The sequence below is a fragment of the Pithys albifrons genome, chromosome 12 (assembly GCF_047495875.1).
Source record: "Pithys albifrons albifrons isolate INPA30051 chromosome 12, PitAlb_v1, whole genome shotgun sequence".
NCBI classification, from domain to species: domain Eukaryota; kingdom Metazoa; phylum Chordata; class Aves; order Passeriformes; family Thamnophilidae; genus Pithys; species Pithys albifrons.
The window spans coordinates 14276969-14303416 of NC_092469.1; the positions used below are offsets into that span (position 1 = coordinate 14276969).

Below are 26448 nucleotides of genomic sequence, written 5' to 3' on the forward strand. Positions count from 1 at the left end.
TGCCTCTCTTTATTTCCTCCCTTCCACACCATATCCTAAATCCTTCTAGTATTAACAAGCCTCCAGATAACAGCATTGACCCCTCACATCGCAGCACTGAGATCAGACTTGCCACGGCCTCAGCACTGATGTTCAAACCTTCAAGAAAAGCATGGCATGTTTGGCACAGAATAGGTGCCAGCTGACAGAGCAACTACAGTAACACACATGAAGACCCAGCCACAGCAGTTACTGCCCACAAGCTCTGGAGTAAAGCATCTGCCTGCAGGTTGTACCTGCCCTACACGAGCTCTTCCAGTCAGGTGCCCAAGTCACCTGCAGCACAACAACCTCCTCCTGACTAAAAGCATCTAGAGCTCCATGTGCCTGTGCCAGGCTGGCTCCCTGCCACGTGCACAGCACATCCGCTCCCCTGGCCTCACAGCTGAATCACAGGCAGGCAAGCGTCCTCAGGGACAGCAGAGATGCAAGGCTGTAGAACAGAGGGTGTGAAAAAGCATCATCTTTGGTTCCATCCGGGGCAAGGCAGGAAGTGGTTGCCAGATGGGAAAGAGAAAAGCTCTCTGATCTATCTGTTTCTCTAGTGTTTTCCATAAATAAACCCCTTCCATTAAGCCTAGAGATGGCAAAACATCTTATCAATACCCCTTCATGTAATTTCCCTGCTGTTCCATGTGCATCTTCCCTTGTGAACACTCAAGCAAGTGCCTGGAGGGAAAGCACAGCCCATCAAGCCTGGCTGCAGTGACTGGCAACACCACTTGCCTGCCCACAGCCTGGAGCCAACCTCACAGCATGGCGTGGCCTGTGACCAGAGTGCAAGAAAAACAGTGGCTTTAGAGATAATGTTCCTCAGACTCACCTGTTCTCCTCAGGGGTGAAGAGGATGTGTAAAGTAGAAGACTTTACAGTGGTACCTTACAGGACACACCACTGGGGCCAAAATAAGGTCAGCTCTCCAAGGTGACCTTCACCAGCCCAGGAACCTGCAGAAAAGAGAGAGAACAACAATCTTCCCACTTGTGGAAACAGGAGGAGAAGAGACCTGTCCATGCTGTGGTGACATCCTTCCTTAACTAAATTCCAAAGCACTTTCAGCATGTAATACACAAGGGTGGACTTGAATCCCTTCTGCCTGGGCAAAGCACCCTGGCCAGAGACTGGAGGGAAATTCCTGCTAGGAAGGAAGTGCCAAGAAGGTCAAGCACCAGCAGCATGGAGATGGAACACCTGAACCACATAACATCTGCATATTCAACAAACTGAAAGACCTGCCATCACGCAGCCCTGTTCCAGAGGGCAATGTGCTACCTGAAGGCATAACAGCACATGTTATCCTGGCGAAGGAAGAAATTCCCTCTAACAGACTGAGTTTGAGTGGGTCAGTCCAGCTGTGGGGGTACAGTCATATGGGCAGACCAGCAAGAGAAGGAGACTGGACACTGTTGCCTTACTGGGATTCAAAGGAAACCTGAAGAGCAACAGGAGGAAGACAAGAAGAAAAGGAGACAACCCTCGAAACAAGGAGATGGAGAAGAGAATTTAAATGGACCATAAAGAATCAAGGGAGACGCACAAGACAATACCAGGAAAAGTTCATGAGGAATATGAGAGCAATCAACTTGCCAAAGTGATGGAACGCCAGATGACACCCCAGGCTGTGCCTATCAATTATGAGCTTCAAAGGCGTTTTCTGCCTGGAGAAACATGACCAGCACTGACTCACAGTGTGGTTTCATTATTAAAAGCCAATCTTGGCTCTCCAGGGGCTCTTGCTGCCTGGTGATCTGGCCAGGCAGCTGCCAGTGCAGGGAAGCCGAGCATTCCTCTCCCCATGCAGGAGGCCCTGCAGGACCCTTTGCTGCCAGTGCCTGCCCTCTGGGATACACACGCACAGGGACAGCAAACAGGCGTCTTCTGGCACACAGATATCAACCAAATCATATCTCACAAAGTCTAAAACAGGCGATTCTGACTGCCAGGCAGCTTCACCGATAAACAAACTCACATGAGACTTGGAAAGAAAATGGAGGTTCATTCTGCACCACCCATCTGAGCCTGACAACCCATGGCCAAGGCAGTCCTGAACTCTCCAAACACTCTCTGTTTCCAGCAACACCTGGGGCAGTGAGTTTCAGAGGCCAATTTCACTCTGCAGCAAAACATTTTGGTCACCAGGACCCTTGGAAGATGAACACATCCAGCTGAGACCTTCAGCAAAAGCCACCCAGTACATCTCAGACAGTGATGAGAAGCAGCCAGAAGACAGAAAATCAATTTGGCAGCAATTTGGAATTTCTGAATTTCCATGACTACAGAGCCTCCATTTGGAATACACTTGGCTGTTAGTTGGATTTTTATGGAGCAGACAACCTCAGGCTACCACATAGTCCAAGCCGGTATGATTTAGAGGAATCGAGGAATCTGGGGAGAAGCCTTGGAGACAGAGCACAATGTTGCTTTTCTCCAGGACATTACCAAACCCCAACAAAATTAGAATACAATAACTTCTCTTGGGATTATCATCTCTGTCTTTGTGCAGTTAAATATGCCACGTATTTTCCTCAGAGCTGATCCTATTTTACAACCATACTATCCAATGGTTGAGGTCTTACTAGCTTCAAAATTAATTCCTTTGGGGAAAAAAAACAACAGCCCTTTACAGGTCATACAAATCCCAAGATACAGCTGTACAAAATCTTTTTTTTTTTTTACTGGGAATGGCAGAAATGTTAATGTAAGTGTCCTTTTCCACTTGAGGAAGCACGAGTAGAGCAAATCCACTGTTTGTCTGATGGCTGGTACTCGGCAAAGACAAACATTTTGAAGAGCTACATGGATACTGAAGCAGCTGAAGCCAAAAGACTCAGTGGAAATGAAAAAGAGCAGTAGGAAAAGGGAAAGTGAGGCACATTTGAATCAGCAAAGAGGAAACCTAAAACAAAGTGCCCAGAGTCAGCATGGACCCCACCAATGGCATCCCTTGGGCATGGACACCCATGCTGCACTTGTCCAATACTCCCAAGATAAATGCCAGACCAGTAATAGTGCACTACTCTTCAAGAATAACTGAGGACCACATCTGCATCCTTCCTTGCCAAAGTCTTCCATTTGCATCCATGTCCCTGTCAAAACCTGTCATCTCAGTATATACTTTGACTTCTCTTGCTGTTTCTCCACCTGAAATATGGTCCAACAGCCTTTCTTCCCCCACTTGTTTGTTTCCTTCATCAGGTAGATTTGGAGAAGGTGTTAATTCACCTGCTCCTGTGCATAATTTCATCTTCCCATCCTGCCTTTTTCTTGTGTATATATCTTATTCTTCATTACAGAACAATATCTTTAATTACACTGTTCTTTTTCTGGCCTTTTTCTACTTCCAAAACATTTAATGTTATGTATCAAGAGACACCTTTGTGTGTAAGAAGATGTTTTGGGAGAAAGTACTGAACTCTGCTCCTTTCCTCCATTCTGTCTCTTCCCACCAGCTTGCTCTTGGCACAAGCCTCATTTGAGAAAATGTTCCCCTGACTGAAATTCAAAAGGTCTCAGTTTTCCTTTTTACAGTAGAACACAATTGCTGACATTTTTCAACTTTCCCCTTCTCAACTTTCTTGGGAAGTCGCAAAACAATCACAATATGTTCAAGTGAAGATTGAGACCTTCAGGAGCACATTGCTCTGGATGTACTGTAGTTCTCCAAAGGGAAAGCAGAGCAGCACATGGCCTTTGGTAAACCTGAGCAGAGCTGAATTAAGCTTAGCAGGAGCCTGAAGTGGCACCTAAAGGCCTCCCACTGCTTCTGCTAAATCAGTCTGATTCCAGGGCTGTTTCAAAACACATTTCCTGCAGTGCCAATGCCACTAATTATAACTAATTCCAGCATAAAGTGGAAAAGTCTAAATCCCTGATGTTTGAGTGTGAGTTGCACAGAGGCAGCTAAACAGGCTGAGAGAGGCAGAGATTCCTGCCAGGAACCAAGAGTAACCAAGGAGCCACAGGACATGGTGCACACTCAAGTTAAATCATGAGAGCAGGTAAAAACTGTGCAGCCCCCAACATTCCCATCAATTCAGGGCTTTCAAAGCAAAGAAAGGGGCTAGAAAAGGTCCTTTGGGTTAGATACCACCAACACACAGCCAAAACCAGGGCAGAATCCCCAGCATGGGTAGATTTCCATCATCTTGTAAAACAGAGGTGCTGAGACATTTCATTCTGGATGTGCTGCAGCAGGTCACGTGCTCTGCTGTACCACACAGAAATTACACCTCTCTCCTCTTCCAGCTCTGTTACACCTCCACAACCCAGCACTTACCTTGTCCATGTTCCTCAGAACCACTGGCACCTCATAGACCTTGTGTGGGACATAGTTCTGAAATACCACCTCTGATGGGAAAGGCTGAAACAAGGTCTGGTCTGGATCAACTGCTGAGAACTGCAGAGGCAAGAGAGAGCAGGGAGAGGTTCAGCTGCTGGGAGGAAGATTTGTGAATGAGAATCCTACACTGATCCCCAGTGAAGTGCAGGCTCTCAATGAGTAATGTCTGCCCAGCTCACGCTGGGGGAACAGCAGCTCACCCACCTCTGCCCTGAGCTGATGAAAAGCTGCTGGGCCACACAGACCAGGCTCAAGCTGAGCAGCTCTTCTGGCAAGCATTTCTCCAGGTTTCCTTCTCCAAAATGCCAAGCAGCAATTACCTCCAGCAGAGTGCTGTGCTAATGGGGTCACAGAGCTCTGGGGCAGTGCCTGACTGAGCACTCATGGAGCAAATGAAACTCCAGTATTTACATCAGACTCCATGGGAAACAATTTTGGGATGACCTTTAGTCTGAGACAGAGACACTGAGTCCCACACAACTCCAAATATCTCTTTTTATCTGGAGCTTAGACAACAGTAAGAAGAGAACAGGACCAGAGGAGGTAAAGCAAAAATAAAGTAACACAGCAGTTAGGAAAAAGACAAATGAGGTGAATGCTGGATAGTTATAAAGTTCAGCTCTTTTCTCAGCAGTACTGGGCAACTTGAGTAAGACTGGAGTTGGTATCTCTTTTTTCCATGAGTTTTAAATGGCTGTTTTCTTGTAATCTATTACTGCTGTTTTATTTAATACCATTGCAGAGGCATATATGAAATGATACAACAGCAAATGCTTATAGAGCACAGGCATTACTTGGAGAAAACCCCTTGCTTTGTCTCGCTCTCCAGCTGCACTGCTGCCACTCAAAACACACAGGCAGCTCTCCTGCATCTCCACAGAAGCCACAGTTGTGCTGAAGTGAGAGGCTGCAGCACATCTGTGCACTTGTCTAAGGTGTTCCCAACCTCCTGTGCTCTCCAGGGCAATCCTTAACCAGTTTGTTACAGGTCTCTTGCTGACAATTTCAACAGCCTACCTCAGTCATCAACCCATTGGGACTGTGCTTTATACTGAGCAGTCCTCTAAGAAAAGCAGCTTTAAACACAGCTCTGAGTAAACATTGATCCAGATAAAGCACATCCACTTCCCACTGCCCAGGGCAAGTTCTCTGTATATCTGGCAGTCTGCAAAATATAACACCCTCTCAGGGTCCCACACGTTGTTCCAACCCAAAGCATTAATGCAATTGGTTTTGTTAAATCAGAGCAATTATAGCAAGCCCTCAGCCTTCAAAGGCCAACACTACCACTGTGGAGGGAATCCTATGACCCCAAGTATTTAAGGGTGACCACACCAAAGCAAGAGGTGGCTTTTCAGTGGGACAATGGAAAATGGCAAGCTCGTGCCCCTGTGTCCTGCCCCAGCCTTCCCCCAGTATTGTGCTTTAGCAATGGCAACTGTACTCCAGAAAACCCCATGAGCTTCAGCAGAGGTTATTTGTGTTGGCTTAGCACAGGTCAGGACTGCAGCATCTCACCAAGGGAAAATGTTTTGCCTTTCCCCCAGCAGAAAGAACTCCATCACCAGCAGTTTGAAACAACAACAGGACCTGGACACTGAGGTATTTTGATAAGCTGGGGGCAAGCCTGTCACAGGCACTCACCCTCTTCAAATGTCACATCAAACAGCAAGGAAAAGGGCAGGAAAAAGCTACCTTGTGATGGAAGGTCTCACTCCTGTCTAGAAGCTGGACAATCCAGAGCAGATTCATCTCCCAAGTGCTGGCCAGTCTCTGCTTGGTGGTGAGAGACATCTCCTTCTGGAAGGCAGAGGGAGTCAGCTAAAAGGCAAAAAACTCAGCAAGAGTCTCAGAAATGCCCTTGTTCAGAAAGGCTTTTCTTGTTCAAGTGCCACTGATGAATAATTTGTGATCACAGCCACTAGGACAGTCCTGGAAGTCACCTGCTGAAATATTTAACATCAGTAAATTAATGATATAGAGCAGAATGCACATGCTCTAACCACGTGGCTCTGTCCCATTAGCTTCTCCTTATTTGATGTGACATATTCGGGGATTTCTGCTCTTCTGGCATTTGTTTTCTCTTTAGCTGCACTGGATTAAGCCAATGACCTTTTAAGAGAATGGGAAGGAGTTATCAGAACTCCCCCAACTCCATCCTTGCACAACACTCAGAACCCACAGTGTGTGGGGATCTCATTGCTGGGTGAGTCCAAGGAAAGCAGTGTTGTGCCAAGACTGAGGTGCAGAGGAATAGGTCCAAGTTTTAGTTCTCTCATTAATTAGCACTTGTTTTCCCTCTGCCTGGTCTCACAGGCCCCTTCACCAAAGAATACAGAGAGATCTCCTTGGCAGAGCCTCAGCACTGGGTCATCTCCAGTCAAGTGAACTCCAGTCTGCCCAGGGAACAAAAACACATCAGAGCCTGCTGGCATTTCTCACCTTCCCCCCAAACCCCTGCCATGACCTTTGGAACCCCATTTACTGGAATTATTAACTAAATCCCTATTAATACCCAAACTGTTTTTTATTACTCTTCAGAATCTTCTCAGGAATGTAATTCAGAAGAAAAGTGAACATCACTTGGCTGCTTCACTTTGCAAGTGCAGCTGACCTGATATGGCTTTGTGTCTGTCCCTACTAAGGGCTCAGTGTATTATGAGCAACCTCAAACCCAGGGGATGCTGCTGCCCTGAGTGTTGACTAAATCAGAGCACTTCCCTGCCTTGCAAACCAAGTGTCCAGACTTTGTGCAGGGAGCTGATGTTTCTGATTAATGGAGCAGAGAGTTCAAGACTCTGATTAAGAACTATAGTTTCTCAAGACTAATTTGGTTAAGTTACAAAAATTATCCAACAAATATGACTCCTTCCAGGCATGAAATTACCACGTTGCCCAAGAGCATTTCTCCATGGAGGATTAGGACCCTAATTTTCACTGAGTAACATCCAAATTCAAGGCTTCCTATAGGCATTAGAAGTTACAACAACAGAAATAAAAGCATTAAACTATTAAAGGAACATGAGCAATTAGGTCAAATTGAAATTCAACATATGGGAAAGCAGGGCCACTTCAGACTTTATTCTACTGGCAATTCTTCTTCAGCACCCTTATCCTACAAGAAGCTATGGGTAAACAGAGCCATTGCTCCTCCAATCACCAGCCTGACAGCCACCTCTCTATATCTGTCACACAAAGTGGGTGTGCAAGAAAAGAAGACAATCCCAGAAAGTGGGTCTCAAGCACCAACAAAACTCAATCATGAACGACACTAAGGACTATTTTGGATTAGAAATAATGTCCCCTCCCTTTCTAGTGAACCAGACCAAGAAACAGATTTGCTCCCTTCTTATTTTCTCGGACTTGGGAGACCAGCTCTGAACTAAAATTATTTGCATCCTGACCTTAAGTAAAATCTCAGATCATATTCCCTCCTGCTTCTTTCTTTTCATTTTTTTGTGTGTGTGGACTTGATTTACACAGCAAGACATTGTCTACGGAAAGATGACCATTTCTTTACCCACATCCTGCAAACAACCTAGGAACTTCATTCCTTTATTCTCAAAAACAGCCACAGCACTATACACATAATCCACCAGGCTGTTGTTTCCTTTTGTTCTTACATGAAACATGAGAGCACAGCACTGTCTTATGGACACCACGACATGCTGCAGCAAGAGCTAGGATATTAAGCTGGAAATACCTATTTTTCAAGAGAGAAATCTAAAGGGGAATAATACATTAATCTGGATTTCAATGATTTATTACTGGGTCTTGAGAATAACTGGATTATTTGTTCCAATTTTCTAACTGTAATTTCATTTCACTTGAAATGAAGCCTGTCCATCATGCCCACAGTGCTCATTTCCAGAGGGTTTCCACTCTCCATGTCCCCATCCCAGCCCAGGAGCTTCCCTCTATCTCTGGAGTGATGCTATGCCATAGCCCCACAGTTCCACTTCCCTAAAGCCTACAGGGATCAGCCTTCCAGACCTGAGGGAAAGCAGCAGAACTAAGAAATCAGCCCCATCTCCCTGCAGGGACAGGATGAAACACCAGCCATAACACAGCACAGCTCCAGCCCACCACCCCTGTCCTGTGGGGGGACATCTCCACCTTCCCTGCCTCAGACAGTGTAATGGTTTGACTCATGGCTTCTTCAGTAACTATTGTAACTGCGTTTCTTTTCAGTGGTTTTTTTTTTCTTTCCTTTGCTGGGAAAGTTCTGGAAGGGAAAAAGGGGGCAGTCCAAGGTTGGCAACAGCTGGGCCAAACCTGCGACAGACAGCTCTGTGATACTCAGCAGGATTTAACAAGAGTCCTGGTCTAAGGGTAAGTCTGGAGAGGTAAACGGGTTCTGAAATTGTGCAGCTTGCAGTGATGGTGGAGATTTCTAGCTTAGCTGTCAATACTGGAGTAAAGGGAAAATGGAGGAGGCTGAATCTGGGATGTCCTCAGTGCTCTTCAGCTTGGCACCCTGGTCTCATAGCTCTGGGTTACCTGAGATATTATCAAGAATTGTACTTCAGCCCTGGGCATATTTGTGTACTGCTTTTCTAGGTGGCACAGCTCTCCTGGCACAGCTGGTTCCTGTGACTGCAGCAGTATTAGAAAGTGCACCTTAGAGTGGCATTTGGTAATGCTCCACAAGCTTCAGGTAAATTAATTTTAGCCACTGCAGACAAGTCAATCATGTCTTTGTTTAAGGAGTAAAGAAAAACTTTCCACCCTGAATTACAAAGCAGGAATTTAATTTGTATTTTGCTCACCCAGGGAGGACCCCGATCATATCAACGCAAAGGACAGCAGGCAAACTCCGTGTTGTGGCAGCTCCAACAATGCCTTGGGGGGTGTCCTCCGGTGTTGCACCTGGTGAATACCCTCTGATGAGCTTGTTCCAATTAATCACACACACATTTACGCACACACACCCCAGCCAAGGACAACCCAACTGACAAGAGAATCTCTGCTGCCAGGGAGCTTCATGCATTTTTGGCACAGCAGATGCTATAAACAAAAGCTTCTCAGGAGACTCTGGGCCACAGGCAAACTCAATCCTCACATCTGCTTGGCAGGGAATAAGGAACCCTCCATTTGAGAACCAACATTCATTATTCAGGGAGTTACAATCCAGTTAGGAAGGATTTAAGACCTGAAAACTAACTGGCTCTCCAGCTAGCCAGTCTGCAAAGACTCACTCCAAAACATCTCCCACACGGTGTCCAGCTACAAAGCTGAGTGGAACCTGGAGAGCTCAGGCAAAGAAACCTCACATGTGGCACCCTTGTGCATTCAAGGCACCAAGACAGTAGTGCTGTAAGGAAAGGAAACTGGATGGTGGGAGACGCTTCCTGGCTCAGAAGGCAGAGCTTGGTTGTCAAGGTGAGACCCACCATGTCTATTGTGCCTGGTCTGTGATGCACTTACAGGGTCACAGGGTTGCCACCTTGTGCTCCTTCCCACAGTTCCAGCATCTTAGAACCAACCTTAGAGCCTCTCATCTGCTCAGCACAGGAGTGACTCCTGGCTGCTGCAGGCAAAGAGCACAGCTGGAGCCAGGTTTCATGCTCAGAGGACCTGCCAGAGAAGCCTCAGGTGCTTAGCAAAGGAAACTACTGGCAGGAAAGGATCTTCATGGAACTGCATGGTAGAAACAACATGAAACCCACAAAAGGCTTGCAGCATTTTATCACCTACTACCACTGGTACCTCAGCCCACTCTCAAACTTGGTAGCTCTACTCTCACACTCAGCTGTGTTCCTGCTATTGAACTCACCATCCATTTTTCCAGCCCAAACCTTCCTCCCCTCCCAGGCAGCTGGAGCCATTCCTTGGTCCTGCTTGTCAGCCCAGACAAGGTCACTTCCACATCTCCTAGAACTGCTGCAAGGAGAACACAAGTGAGAAAAAGTCTGATCCACAGGCTGGTACCTTGGATGCTCAAGAGCTAAGGACCAAGCCAGGGCTGGGGAGCTCTGCTCCCTGGATGACAAAGTCTTTTAGCTAATGACTATTTAATGTACAATGCATAAGCAGTTTCTGGAGGGTTAAAAAAAAAGGATCATCTTTAAAGTGAAGGAAGGGCTTTTTTCATAATGTGGGCTCACAGCTACTACAGAGACTCCTTGCTTCGGGCTAGGCAGAAAACAAAGGTCTGCACAGGACCTGCACACTCTCCCCAGTGAGGGGTTTTGGCCATGGCTTACACTTGATAAATAAAAGTGCTTTCACCTCTTGACTTTAGGATCCCAATAGCAACCTCTGAACACTGCCTGGCTTATGAACAGTCTCCTCCATTCTGCTGACATGATTTGTTAATGCACCTTTCAGCTGCACCCCTGAGCAGGAACAAGGGACAGTGCCAGCATCCCCAAAACCCATCCCAGGCCCTTCCTCCTGAGACCAGGCAGCCTGGACACCAAAAGCCACCCTCCATACTTCAGCTGAGGAGGAGATGCAGCTGTCGGGGTGGTCACCATCATCCCCCACTTTCCCCACTCCACAGTGGGCAGGGGCCAAACTGACACACTGGATCCCTGCAGCCAGCCAGGCTGTGGCCCTCATTCAGGAGCAAGAGGGCCTCCCGGCCAGTCCCAACACTACCATGGCAAGAGGAGGGATGTTGAGACAGGAGGAGTCCATGGTGGCTTTGGGAGGCAGCAGCAGGACAAAGGAATGCTCAGCACCCTCCCAGGCCCCACAGAGTAGCTGTCTGTGGTCCCCCTGCCCCTGCTCAGTGGAAGGGAGACCCAGAGAGCACCACACAAGCCCCAGACCACCAAACTGCTTCAGCAGCAAGCTCTGACCCTTTAACTGCTGCTCCAGGATGGCAGAAACCAGCTGCAACCCCCCATCTGTGTGGTACTGGCGATGCACGGCCAGCAGTGCCTTGTCTCCAAACAGCCCAGTGAAAACACACAGTGACCACAGCAAACATGCAGTGGAACTCCCTCCAACACACCTGCACAGACTGCACCATGTCCCAGGAAGCAGAGAGGGGTCACACTTGCCCATAGCCCAGCACAGAAGCAAGGCAGGTACCTCAGCACTTCAGACAAGCCACGCTTCTCCATCCTAAGAGGGTCTGACCAAACCAGACTCCGAGCCCTGCTCTCTTTACAGGCACAGGTAACTGTTAGTTTGTGCAAGGAGCTGCTCTACAGGGCTAAAATCCTTTTCCTGTCTCCTGGGAAATGCTCTTTACATAGCTCTTCTCCAGAAGCAAATGAGCATACAGCCAAGGGCAACAGGGAGGCATGTTGCATTATTAACCTCTCCTTTGCTGTAGTGCTAAAAGGACACAGAACACTATCAGCCAGCATCCCCCAAAAACCCTGCTGCAGGCTCTGAGATGAGACCTCACAGCACAGGCACTCGCTGGGTTCAGAACCAGGACCCCTGCAAGGGTTGAAACAGGCACATCAGAAATATCTCTCCTGTCATCATTGCAGCACTCACCAAATCCAATCCACAAAGTTAACTGGACACTTTTGGTGTCTTGCAGAACACACAGAGCTGCAGCAAAGTCAAGGGCTGCAATAAGGATCCAGGGAGAGGAGGATGGTGCTGGCAGAGACAGCTTACAGGATCAAAGAGATGCAGATGGGAGCATTTCCTACCCCCATTTTAACCCACGGAGCTGCAGAAAGGACTGACTGCAACACTTGATCACTTTAGATACTACCAAAACATTTCCTACCAAATAACTGCACTGAGATCACTTACCCAACTGCAACCTTATGAAGCTCCAACCATGAACTCCCAAACATGCAGCCTGCTGTCCTCTTTGGTCCAAGTATCATTCATATTTGTTTTCTTCTGAGAAAGAAGGAAAATAAAGTTGGCTTCTCTTAAGCCATGTTTTCCCTGCCTTCCTCTGAGCACTGCAATCCCCCATGGCACAGGAGAACATTGACTTTTTTTTTTTTTGGTAGGACAGACCTCAACACGCAGCCTTTGGTCTGTTTTCTTCCTTTTTATTCCCCTGCTGGGAATGAATTTGGTTTCCTCACCTTTTTACTTAATTTACATCTCACTTTCAAACTCCAAACTGCTTCTCTACTCCTTTTCTAAATCAAGACACTAGCTATGTTTTGAAGACCCTGACATTAGAAAAGAGTAAATTGTTTCAGCTCCACTGCTTTTTAAAAGAAAGCAAAATCCTTGGTCCCAACAAGTGTAATGCCTCCTGGGTTTTCTTTTCCCTTAGTTCTATGAAATAATTTAATCCAGCCAGCTGTCTTTGTATAAATGTAGAAGAAAATTTACAAGCCTCTAGAAATTAATCACAGTTCAAGGGGAATCTCTGGCATGGAGGTTAGGAAAGGCAGGAAAGAAGGGTGTACCTGCAAGGAGACTGTGCCTCAGAAAGATGGGCAGGCTTTGGATGGAGGTTCAGGCCAGACTCGGCAAGGTACTCGCACAGAATCTCAGCCTCAACAAGAAAGGGGACAGATGTCAAGGGTGATAATATCTGTGCAGTCACAAGATGGTCAGTAGTTGTTCCCAGGACTGACACTACCTTAATCCAAGCTGTCTTGGCCTTGTGCTTCCTCTTGAAGCTAAAGACCATCTGAGACCCTGTTCTGAGGACAGAAACATGCAGCAACCACCACACTGTAGGAGCATCCTTAGTTGCCTTTCCCAGTCACAGAGGCAGTCTCTCCTCCCTCACAGCCAGCTCTTCTCAGCTAGCAGGGTCCTGCCAGGGCATTCTCCATCCCACCCACCACCATGGGGCATGACAGGCTGGGGAGCACCAGGCTCTCCTCTCCTCCACCCGAGATACAGAACCTCCTTCAAGCCCAAGCAGGTGGCAGCTCTCTGCAACTGGACATCACACACTGCTAAAACCATGAGCACCCAGATTCTCCCATGGTCAGCTCCAAGTACCACCCTAAATGCCCTAAGTGGGCCTTCTCTCCAACTTCTTTTGGCTAACTTCTAACTTCTCTTATGCTTAACCTGGACCACAATAGCTTGCCTGGCATTTGCAGCTCCTGGCATCACTTGGAAGCTCCATTTGCAGTGGGACCGGTATCCTCTGCTCCTGTCCTCACAGCAAGTCAGTCACCCCCAGCCCCAGCAGGTCTAGTACCTCTCTGCAGGGCACTTCAAACACCAACATCTGGTTCTGTGATGTGAGGCAAGGAAGAGAAAGATTAGAAAACACAACAGTTGTAAGTGGGACACAGGGAAGGAACAAACCCAGCCCATGACATGCATTTCAGCTGGAGCCCACAGGATCACCTGGCGCAATCACAGCAGCTACAAAGCACCAGGCTGTTCAGGAGCAGTTCTGTGAAAGGAGTTGCTTGTTTTATTTATCACTTGTGAAGCACTGAAGGGACAAGATCTTCTTGCTGCTGTCAGCCAGCTGGTGCAGCTCCCTGCAGTGCACAGGGCGGTCTGCAGGCACCAGCTCTGCTGGGCAAGGAACTTACCAACCAAGCAGCCACCAAGAAAAAAAGCCAAATGTGCCTTTATGTGCACTGGGCAGTTCCCTCACAGGCCCCATACAACCATGCAACAGCTACAAATGTAGAGCTGAACTCAAGCAAAATCCCAAAGCAATTGCTGGGTTGCTTAAGAAGGGACTACTGAATTGTCTTTGAATTAGCCAAATATTTGACCATATTTGTGTTCAAAAGTCTTTTGCTTAAAAGATTGGGAGTTTTGCTAAAGAACTGATGCCTGTAGATTGCGTACCCCTGTGAACAGAGACACACTGCAGACAAGTTAATGGAGAAAGATATAGGGTTTTATTAGAAGGACCTTCCACGATCAAACCCAGGGGGGTTTGACCCCAGGTCTGACCCTATGGTCAGGAAGTCACAGGGTTTTATACCCCTCATGGACATTCAATCAGAAGTAGCCAATCTGCCCCCTTTGTCATGGGGGGCAGTTAGGCCTTCTCCTGTCGTTTGTCTTCTGTTATCTTGCAGGTGTCTGCTGAAAAACAGCTCGGCCTTGACAAAGCCTGCTAGCTGGTGGGAAAGACACTTTAATATTCAGACTTAAGATCAGGGCAACTCAGCAAAGACTTTATGATTCTAAAACCTTCCTAAAATTGCATTAAATCACATCTTTAGGCATCATAACAGTCATGCAGAGGCCATTCTGGACTGGAACCTGAGCCAGGGCTTTGATTTTTAAACAAGGCACCTTTTACATCGCCTAAAAGAACCTCTTGCTCTCTGCCCTGGGGGTACTGTCAGACTCTACAGCTTTTACTTAATCGAGGTCTCCAGGCTGACTCCCAGCACATCACATATTGGCAGTGGGAGCAGAGGAGCAGATTTTTATTTTCCTCATAGGGATTGTCCAAGCTGTTAAACAATCTCCCCTGGTTCTTCTTTTGAACCTCTTCCCATCCTTCACATGTCGCCAGAACGACAATGAACCAAAGAGGTAGCAACAAAAACAGCCTCAAACATCTGAGATTCTCCTTCAGGGAAACCTTCCCACTCATGAAAGACCAGCTTTGTAATAAACATATGGCCTCAAAAGCAGAGGGGGAAACCCTCCAAAACTCAAAGCAAGAGGGGAGCCACTCATGAAATTAGAGTGGTTGATCAGAAAAGCTGATGGGTCTGTGTAGCAAACACCAAGCACCTGAAAGATTGAACCTATGCCCCACCAATGCCATTTAAAATGACTGGGGTTTTATAAGACAGACAGTAGCCACATTACAAAAAAATATATAAAAATTCAAAGATAGGCCCTCCAGTGGGGGTAGGAACAGCCAGGTCTGGTTCTCAGTGGCCATCAGCACAAGCATCTCTGAGTTCCAAGGCTGAGCTGCAGGACAGACCCACCTGATCAGAGCTGTCAACCTCACTGCAGAGTTTTGTTTTCCCATTATAGGAGCAGCTCAAGAGGGTGCAGGTTTGATTTGAGCAGCCTCCCTCTGCCAAGGATGAAAGCAACGACCTGAGTACCCAATTTGTGACTTCCTCTCACATTGAAAAGTCTTCCTAGTGCACTCTGGCACCTGATCTCATTAAAAAGGAAGAGAGGGAACAGATGGAAACATAAAAAGAAACTGTCAGCTGCCAACCACTGATCCCATCCTGTCTCCATCCCTCTCCCCACTGCAGAAGGAGCACAACTGGCTGCTCTTGCAAGGACAAGACCAACAGGAGACAAGGAAGATTTCAGGTGGGCAATAAACAGCAGAAGGAGATGAAATCTTGCTAAATAAGAATTCCTTTTGTCAGGAAAGGTAACACACGATGACTGTGCCATGTCCAGGAACCCTCCTGTCCCTGCAAACAGCAAAGCTGGCTTTGTGCTGGCTGAAACAGCCACTGTGCCTGAAGCCTTTCCAGCATGCCTCCACCTCCAGGCACCAGCAAACCCAGGAGCATAGATCCTGCAGATGAACTGGGATCCCCAGCTGGATTCCCCTCTGGGAATCTCTCACTCCTCTCTCACATCCTGTAGTTCAGGTATTGAAGCATTCCAGGGAGCCTCAACAGACCCAGGGGATGCCCTATAGCCAAGAAGTAAGAGAACAGACACTGAGCTACCATCCTTCCCTTCCAGGTATTTTCTTCATGCCTGTCTCCAGGACACCCCTCCTTGGGCTCCACCACAGAGACAGCCCTGCAAGCTTCTCTCACAAAGCAGCTCAGGGACTCCCAGGGCAACCAGGCCACATAAAACTTTCCCATTTCCTTAAACACCCTCAAACAATTCCTTCTTTCCCATAAACAGAAAAAAAAAGTCCCCCTTTGCATGCCAGAGGCATGGACCAAGGATGACACCAAAGGTCACAAATTTGCACTCGTCAGGAAAAGGGACTGATCTCACAGGGGCTCAGCTTTCCATATTTACCTGAGAAAAGGCAAAGTCACAAAGGGTAGCAAAAAACTTGCATTCACCACAGTGGGAATGCTACGGGGACACTCACCTATCCTCTCTCTGTAATTAGCCTCTCAAATTTATGAGCAGTCCAGTGGTTTTAACAACATAAAAAAATCAGCTTTCTTAGTAGAAAATGGTGGGTTTTACCTAACTCGATGGAAACAAAATGTGTTACTGACAAACCTTATCTTGTCCATACCCCTACAGCAAACCTTTATAACAAATGTCTGCAGCAGTCCTGAAAGGCAGGGGAAACAGCATCTCAGCTTTGTGGCAGAACTGTGATGCAGATGACACTGCACAGGAAAATCAAGGTGTAAGTTTATTATGCATCAGCTTTTCTCCAGCAATGGCCTATAAGCAGGGGTTTGTCCCACAGAAGACACAAGGTGTCATGCTCCACGTTTGCTGTGGGCTTAGATGCCCAGCACTTCTGCAGTGAGGTTACAGTGCCTGCCTCCTGTCTCAGTCACTACCTAAAAACCTTAAAGAGAGAAATGGAAAGGCACTGAGCATTGAGCTGGTGCCTTCAGCCCTCAGTATCCTCCATCACTAAAAAAAATGAGAGAGAGGAAGTAAAATTATGCCCAGGTACCAGCACCTTCTAGAGGCATCCAGCAGCTGAACCTCTAACTGAGACACAAATATCTACAGTTCCTCTTTAGCACAGCCTCAAGGCAGATCCCTTCTTTTAACCATTTCTGGCTGCTGCTCCCACCTTTTTAATTAGGAGTTGGATGCTAATTTCTCCCAGACACGTTTACAACAACTTGCTGGGCTGAACATAGAAAAGATGGCTTCAGTTTAATTTTCCTCTGACTACAAGACAGAGGTTTCCAAACCTGCTTGGAAACTATTTTTTCCCTGGCTGGTTTCTTCAGCACTGAGAACTCCTTTTGCAAATGATATCTCATTATAGATACATCTGGGATTAACTAAGCCAGCTACATCAAACCTTCACAAGGAATAGCTGGGCTGCAGAGGGAGCTGATCAATCTCCTTACAGAGCAGATCTGGGAATTAGCCCAGCAATGGGGATGGTCAGGAAGCCAGCTTGTGAAATAACACTTCTCCAGGAGCAAAAGGAGCAACAGCTTTGCAGGATGGCTGGGGAAGGCTCCAGCTGCTCAGAGAACAGAGCTCCCTCCTCCACTGCTCTGCAAGCCCTCCCTCCCCAAGCAGAGGCAGCAGATCAGACGGCAAACCTCCCTTCAGACAGGACATTTGAGGCTGCAATGGCAGCTTCAGTCCCTCCACAGCTCAGAAAGCTTTTCTACCTCATTGGACACAGTGGTCCCTACATGTCCTCAGCTCGAGAGGGAGCCCTGGGGAGGTCAATCAGCCCCTCCAAGCTTTCAAGCTCACTGGGCTGCATCTCTGAGCAATCCTCAGTCCCTGCACATAAGGGGAGCCCTTTTTTTAGTCTCACTGGCAAACTGAGCTGAAAAGCAGCTGGGGAAGAGCATTCACTTGGGAAAGCAGGATTTCTCCTTCCCAGCAAGTAGCATTTGCAGGGCAGCAGTCAAACTGGCTGACATTTGCAGAGAGCTCTGAAGGCACATAACCCTCTGGAAATGCCCATCATCAGTCTTGCTATTCTTGGCCCACAAAGCTTGTTTGTCTCCCACAAAAGCTGTGAGAGAGCACACCTCTTGCACACATCCTGTCTCCCTGGGAACTAATCCTACATTTGTCCTCCTTGACTTAACTGTTCATTTGAGCCCACAGCAAAATTTCAAGGTCTAGAACACCTGGCATGAAATGAAAACAAAGATCAGGTATCAAGTGCCACCTCTCCTGGGGATGTACACCCAGCAAGAAACCCTTTCTCACTATGGTCATAAGCCAGGTAAGCCTGAAACAGCTGCTCTTGGAGATAGAAGCAACACAAGGAACTCCCCAGCACATCCCTCCCAGAGCCTTGCTTGGTCCCGTGGCAGGGCAGGGGCTGCTGCCAGCACAGCCTCTCTGCCTTCCCAAATTTCCCCCTCGACATTCCCACTAGCCCCAAGTCTATGTACAAGCCCATCTGGCAAATTCACAGCAACAGCAGTTGTTCTTCCAGTAAAATAAATTCATCTAGAAAAGAAAAGGCAGCTGGCATCTGCTCCCCGCCAGAGCCTGCAGCAGACATTTCTACATGTTTTATAAGGCTCTTTTCTCTGCTTTCACTCCTCATAAAGCAGATTGCACAGGTCATCAGCGGGATCAGGCACACAACCACGGAAAAATTTAGGTGGAGGAAGAGACTTTGAATGCCTCTGGTCCAACCCCTCTGCACAAAACAGACAATTTCCAGGATAAAACAGATTGTGCAGGGATGCACCCAGCAGTGCTAGGTAGCTCCCAGGAAGGAGATTCCCCACCTCTCTGGATCACATAAGCCTTCACCCACCTTTAAAGTTACCAGACACATGTTTGTCAACCAGACACATGTTTGTCAACTACAGCACAGGCTCCAAGACATACTGTGTGCCCTTGCTCTGGAATTCAGCATCAGCACATGCCTTCAAAGATCCATGAAAAAAAGGAAAAGACTCTTATTTTGGGTATTGTCTGCTTTTAAGCAGCCATCTGTTGAACTGTTGTCTGAGACCAAAACGCCAGCTGCCTCATACCGAAGAGGAAAACCAGTGCACAGCAGAGAGGCACTGGGTTATCTGCCCTGCACATGCACGTGCCAGAAGATGGGTAACAGACTGATAATTCCACTGAAATAAAAGCAACCTCTTTTAGCAACCTTTATCTTCAGTCCTGCAAATGCAGTGAGACACCTCCCTCTCCTTCATGGTCTCCTACAGTCCAACAGCACCAAGCAAGCCAGTCATCAAGGCTGTGGCATGAACACCCACTTCTCTGTACATGGGGCACTGCCAGGGTATGGCAGGCAGAGAAGCCCCTGGTTACACCTGCCTGAGAAGCTGAGTGCTAAGGTGGAAGAACCAAATCAGAGATGGACATCCAGGCAGTTGATTATACAAACCAAAGGGAACAGGCAGGAAATCGTAAAGAGAGGCCTGAGTCACAAACAACCTCACAGAGTTTGTAGAAAATGGGGTGATAAAAAGCAAAGAAGGAAAAGGGTCTCCAAAGCACCTAAGCCACATCACAGAGGGAAAGTCAGAAAGCAGGGAACATTCCAGAGTAAGGGCAGCTGTAAGTGAACCCAGCTCATGGGCTCAGGAAAGCAGAGCTCTAACTTGTACTGCATGCCAAGATTTGCTCAGCTAATACATGCCAAACATTCAATAAAACAGCAATGCTATTTGTTTTCCATTGGACAAATAATCCTTTCTATCAGGATGCAATCAGGGGCCCAACTCTGATTTAGCTGGAACAGCCTTTCCTCTGATTAGGAACCTGGAAATCTCAGCTCAGCCACTTACAAGTTTGTTGCTAGCAGGGAGATTGTGTATAACAGCCCAGCAGATTAAATACAGCAAACCTTCACTGCAAAAATCAAAGCAAAGCCAGAGCTGCTGCTCGCCTTTTCATACAGCTGCAGAGCATTTTAGTTGAGGGAACAGAGCAAAGGATCATTCTTTCACTGATCCCTTAAAATTAAAATTATGTAACTGCTTTCCATCACTCATTTACATCCAAATTTAAATGACTGAAGGTGTTCATTTCTTTCTGGAGTCAGGGCAAAATAACAGGGACTTGCCACCTTCACATGTCTGCCCTTTGGACTTGTCTATATGTGACTTACACAACCACTGCAATAACAGAGTGCAAAAACCGAAGTCTCTCCAAACACTTGATATCTGAGCCTGTTGAGGCACAGCTCATGAAACAGCAGGGCTGAAACTTGGAACAAAGATATGCCCAGGACATTGGGAAGAACAAGGAGGAAGATGCAACGCCAGAAGCACCAGGTTCCTGAAGCTAATAGCAGCATGGATGCACTTGAAAAAAAACCTAGATATGCTGCACTCCCATCACGTCATTACTGGGGAGTTAAACTCTCTCAATGTTTAAGACTGTCCTGTACTTTGCTAGAAGGGTCCGTCTATACACTAGAGCACCTTAACTCACTCAGCCTTAGCAAAACAAAACTGTAATCTAATGACAAAAAGCAGACACAAGCTGAACATGGGACCACCATGAAGGTCACTGTCTGAAGTGCAGGACAGAAAAGGTCTCCCTACAATCTCCATCAAAAGGGGCTAATTCCCAAGTGCTTCCTGCCTTCTGGGCAGTACATCAGTCACTTGCAGACTAACCAGGTCTTTGAAAAAGAGTCTGAGACCTCCACTATGAACACCAGAGAAGCCCCAGATATCTTCAGCACTGGGCTGGCTGAGTTATCCACACTCAGAGAATTAGCTAAGCGCAGTTTAACTCATTTTCCTGCTTAGTCCAGACCATTATTAAATACTCACATATTGATCCAAGTTGCCAGAAGTGTTTTAACCCTTGAGACCCCAAGATGCTAAATACTGGTTAAGAAAGCAATTTTAAGTATACAAATCTCATTTCCTTCAGTGTTTAAGTGACTGCGAATGAACTGCTCATCCATCCTTGCTACCAGCCCTTGCTAGGAGGAGGGCTCATTCAGCTCCATCTTGCATGTGATGCCTGATTAAAATACAGAGCTGAATCAGCAGATCCGGCCCAGGAGGAACAGGTAACCCTGCCCTGAACTTCAGTGCATCACGCAGCCTTAATTTGTCTCTGCAAATTCAGGGCGAGAAGCAGAACAGAAACAGAACAACTAATAAACTCACATACGCTGCTGGGTTTTGGGGCCTTGTATCCCCTCTCCCAAGAGACACTTCCAAAACCACCTGGGCTAAAGGATTGTTCCTTCAGGTATACAAGAAGCAACACAGTAATAATACCTCTGTTCTTCTCCCACTTTCAGTCACCAGAGAACTGTTCATCAGCCCCTGGTCAGAAAAGCTCAGATTCTAATTAAAGGCAACATGTAAAAGCCCAAAGCAGCAAAGACTGGCAGCATATGGCAAGTGACAAAAACAGAGAAGCTTTTGGTAACAATTCTTTGAAGGCAAAACTAAAGTTTAAAGGAGTCACTGCTGGAAGGCTCTTAGAGGAGAGGGTTAAACATTGTCAATTGGCAGATTTAAGCATTGTCTGGGAAATGTCAAATGCTGTCAAGATATGACAAAGCTCTCTGCAGTGATGCCCTTAGCAAGGGGTCCATCTCTGAGAAGAGACTGATGGGCCATCAGCCCTGCCAACAGGAAGCAGCTTATTAGCAGTGGGTACAGAAAGTACAGCACCCTCAAAAAAGCAAGTTCAGCTCACTAAGACATCCAGCTTCTCTCTCTTGTACCTGCAGCCCAGCCCTGCTGACAGGAGTCCCCTCAGATGGAGTCAGTGCTCTCAGGCTTCCAAACCCTGGCTTTCCAGGAGCTGCACTTAACTCATTTCACGGAAAAAAGATTAAGACATTCCTTAACTTCCTCAGCAGACTTCAGGAATTCTCTCACCTCAGAGAAAATGAAATGGAAGGAACATTTTTATTCAGTTGCTCCAAAGCAAAATAAAACCAGCCACTGCAGCAGCAAGACAGCTATCACTGGAGTAGAGCTCTTCAAAGTGCCAAAATAAATAGCGCTGCCTCCAGCTTCCAGCTGCACTGGATGGCTTTATACCACCTTCCACAAAACCCAAAATAAAATGCCTCCTACAAGTTACCAAAGAAATAGCATTACCAATGTTGTTGATGCCCACAGGATTAGGCATTGGCTTCTAAACCTCCCCATCCTTTGGTCCCTACAGCAAACCTTCAGGTCTGATTCAACCCCTTGTCTTCTGAAATGGTAATGAAAGCAGCTTCAGCAAGATCAGACAGGCCACAAAATCTCCCTTCCTTGTTAGTTCAAGTCCTGTAGTCTCTGATCAGCTTGATTCCCACAACAGTCACATGGCCTATGACAGCCAAACAGCCACAGAGCCAGAGCAGGAGACAAGGCAAAGACTGGGGAAGAAAGTCAGATGTGAGAGAGACTGACAAAGGGAGCAGCACTTGGATCTGAACATCACACCATCCCTTCAGAGGTGCTCCCATTTGGCACCAGAACTATAGAGGCTGATGCTCCAAGACAGAGACACCTGCTGCTTTTTCTGCCCTTGCCTGGCACATCAATATTTAAGTGATAGATGTCTTTACATCACCTCCGAGATATTCTTTGAGGGGAAAGAAGGAGGAAGAGAGATGATGGGGGGCAATACACCATCCATGGAAGATTAAAAGAATCAAGCCTTCATGAAACCAATCCAGGTCGCAGTCACTTTTGTGTCTTTACAGATGTTACTATACATGGAACGGTAAAACATTAAAATCCATTGCACAGGAAGAAGAGAAAAGCTTTGGAGACGAGCACAAAGGACAGCGCTGCAAACTCTTTCAAAGCCAGTGGAGCACACCTCCTCCCGGGGGTGGCCAGCTCTAATTGCCACATTGCTTCCCTGTAATGATAGGGGGAAGGGAGTCAGACAGCTGCAAAAAGTAAATGAGACTTCTCAAAGGGGAAGAAGGAAAGAGAAAATAACTAAGATCTTTTCACCGTGCTATTTGTGACAAGAGCCATCAAAGCATGAGAGTTGGTGATGGACAGCTGGGAGAACAGTCAGGATTCGACAAAACTGTTCAGATAGCATGAAATCAGAATGAAAATTAACAGCCATCAAAAAAAGTATTTAGTCTTCTGCTTTGCCCTAGATACCTCCATGTCACAAGGTAAATACCCTTTCTGCTGCCCAGATGCAGACCAAGACCACTCTTTTTCCAAAGGCCCCTGCCACAGCTCTGCAGGAGTATGGGACACCATCTCTCCTCTAGCTAGGGAAGCTGGGGAAGAGGAGCTCCCTCCCAGTCCAACAGCCTCACTTTGATAGGCATCAGAGTGGGCTGTGCTGCTCTCATGTATGGTAGGATGGGCAATTGTTCATGGGCTGGTAAGAGCCACAGTGGAAGCTAAATCCAAAGCTCAGTCACCCTAACCTCCTTCTTCTGCTCTAGTTTCATAAAAGTAATTCTAGTTTTGAAAATAACTCCCTGACTCACCTTTTGTGCCAGTGATCCCATCCTCGTCAGGGTTTGCTCTCTTTCCTTAAGTAAAAAGGGCAAGGTAAACCTGACTGAGCAAATTGTTTCCCTTCTGTGAGAGGCACTGGGAGGCAAATGATCTTCTGGTGCAAGGGCACAGAGTTCAGCACACTCTGCCAGCAAAGTGCTTGGCCCAGGTCTCCCTTCTTGATTCCTGCTTTCTAACAAGCATCCTACTGCTAAGACAGGATTTTTAAAAAGGGGCACTCACACAGCTGAGGAGACTCAGGTTCCCACTCCCTCCTCCTGCCTTGCACAGCAGACTTAACACCCAGAAAAAAGAAGATCTGGGAGTCACCAGATGAAACATCTCTTATTTCTTAGAGCCGCTCCTGTTCCCACCCCCCCCCCCATATCATTATGGGCAAAATACATGGCAATTACAGTCCTCCCTGCAGGTATATTTTCCACAAGATTTTGATGTGCAGCTCTGATGCAGAGCTCCATCTAAATCGACCCAGCTTTGAGATCTGCATCCCAAGGCTCAGTGGAAAATGGGCACCTCAAATCCTTGACAAAACATCAGTCTCCTCCAGCAAGTCAACTAGGACACAGATTTCTATGCCCTCTGCCCTGTGCTGTAGCAATAATTCCCTTCACCACATCACAGGTCTGCAATGTCTGACAGTGTCATTTGACAAATTGCTCCCTCTTGTTGATTTGCAGCACTCCTGTTGTCACAGTGTTGCTCCCAAGGCTTCCCATTTACCCTAAGGAGCGAGGTTACCCCAGCACTTAAACATCAGACAACAGGTTTACTTGACACTTTACAGTCAGCTGAGGAACAGAGCAAGCCCTGCACAATTTATGGTGCTACTGGAAGCTTGTGGTTACAGCTCAGGTGCAGAGACAAATCCCTTCTCTGAGCACAGCCTTGGCCCACCTGCCAGAGCTCCTGCACTCAGTTCATTGAGCCTGAAGGCATATTTTTCATTGCCCTTCAAGTCCCAGAAGGCCAGGACTTTAAAGGAACACCCCAAGGACACAGAGTGCCCTTGGGGCATAACACTTCTTCCATTTAGTTTCCTATTCCACACAGTAACTTCTGCAGCTTGGGGCAATGCACCACGCATTTGAGTCCCTGCAGAACCAGCATGTACAGTCTTGTAGTTGGATGCTTTGCATCCTTGTCTCTTCATTACTGTCAAGACATTCTGACTCTCTAACCCTACATTCTGGTTCTGCAATTATTCCCAACAGTCAAACCATAGTCTCAGGCATCCCATTACCTGCAGAGGATGTGATCTTGGGAGTGTGACTGACCCCAATTCAGTCTTTCCCATAAGAAACAAGGGGACAGAGGAATGTGTGCAAGGATTTCAGAAATGCCCACAGCCTAAACCCACAAGGATAGCACACATGGTGTGGAAGATGGAGAGACAGAAGCAAGACCACTGGGGTTGCCAGCTGCCAATTTGACATCTGGTAATGACAAAAGTAGCAAAGAATATTCTAACTCCTTTTAAAATACCAAGAACTAACTGCTTACTAGCCTAAAGTTGAGTGGATAATCCCTTTATAATGCAACATTAAACTTCATCATGTCCTGGTGACCCTGTCTGACCCATCTTCAAACACATCACCCTTCTGAAAGATCTCAGTTGCTTCACCTGCAAGACTGAACACCGGACAAATCTCTCACTGCCAGTGGTCCTGCTACCCCTTTCAATCCATTACATTTTCATCACCACCTTCATGCTGCTCACCAAGGTCAATTAAGGATGAAGGAAAGCAGGAGAATGACAAGAGTAACCAGAGCAGGGTATTAAATAGCTGACAGCAGAGCTCTGAAACAGAAGGGACAGACAGCAAGGTGTTACTGTACACAAGCTTTTGCAATGGAAACGCAATAATCTGCTCCCAGGTCTGGAAAACCCAATCCCTTCAGCAGCAGCAACACTGCTCACTTCTGCAAACTTCCTTCTGCAATTCTTAAGGACAGGAGCTTCACCTTGATGTGGATCCAGCCCACTTCCAGGCTGTACTGCCATTTTGAAGTGTTCCATCTGCTGTGGAGCGTTCTCACCATCGCAGCACAAAACCCAAGACCATCACATACACAGGCAAGGCTGGGTTCAAGCATCCTGACGTCCTATTAAAAAAAAAAAAGCTGCAGAGCAAGGAATTCTGTCTTATCCTCAGAGAGCTAGCAATAAGCATTAACAATACTTGCTCTGCCACTTTTCCTACTTCAAGGAATCCCTCCTGTGCCCTTTGCCTAGTTAACCAAGTAGAAAATATCTGCTCTTGATCAACCCTTCCTTATTGCCTTCCTCCTCCAGCACTGCCTGTTCCAGGTTGGAAATCACCACTCAGCAGTCATAACTTGCTTTAAAAGTGGTTTTGTTTTGCTTTTCACATTCTTACAATTGCTGTGGTACTCTGTGCTTTTAGGTTTGTGTTTTCAAATTCTTCTTAGCAGTTATAGGCACTAACAAAAAAAAACCAACCCAGAAGAGAGCAAAAAGCTCTCCTAATTCTAACACAAATAGTCTGGGATTTCATGAAAAGTTCAATACTGAAAGGAAGCAAGGAAGATTTGAAAGATTGTTCTGCAGTTGAGAGCCCGCAAAAATTAGAGCAACTCCCTTCAGGTGGAATTTTAAGCATCATTCCTGATAAACCTGGTTTAAAATGAATCCACTAAAAATAATCAAGCTTCTTCCTAATTTTCTACACCATCTTATTCTCTCCCTTTACATTTTGTTTCAGTTTTGCTACTGTACATTCATTGCAGCTTCTAATCCCTCAGCTTTCCAATTCTGCATGTAAATTTCCCTCTTCTTCACAAAGTCTTGTTTTCAAAGTTGTTTTGGTTTTGTCACACGTTCATGGAGTTAGTGTAATTCTCCCTTCCCCAATTTCCTTGCCCAGCAGCTCCAACTGCAAGGACAGACAATGTTTACAGTGAGAAGGTTAAAATATTCTACATATCTTCAGTTGCTTCCTCCTGCTTCCTGACTCTGCAGTTTCAATATAAAATCTACTATAATGTGGAAGCAGTTTGCAATATACTGTAAGGGCTTCCTACCATATGCTCTCCCATCTGTGATAAGAATGAAGGTTTGGGAAAAAAGGCAAAAATTTCAGAGTAACTGGAGTTGAACTGTGTGCAATTTTTGCCTGC

At 46.7% G+C, this 26448-nt stretch overlaps 1 protein-coding gene across 1 annotated transcript in view; it reads right to left on the reverse strand.

Moving 5' to 3' along the window:
* Positions 1 to 23300, reverse strand: part of HYDIN (HYDIN axonemal central pair apparatus protein) — a 40500-nt gene extending 17200 nt beyond the window's left edge. The window contains 5 exon segments of the mRNA XM_071567880.1: positions 859 to 914; positions 917 to 986; positions 4316 to 4435; positions 6074 to 6199; positions 23280 to 23300. Of these exon segments, the coding sequence (XP_071423981.1) occupies positions 859 to 914; positions 917 to 986; positions 4316 to 4435; positions 6074 to 6199; positions 23280 to 23300 (393 nt within the window).
* Positions 23301 to 26448: the final 3148 nt, after the last annotated feature.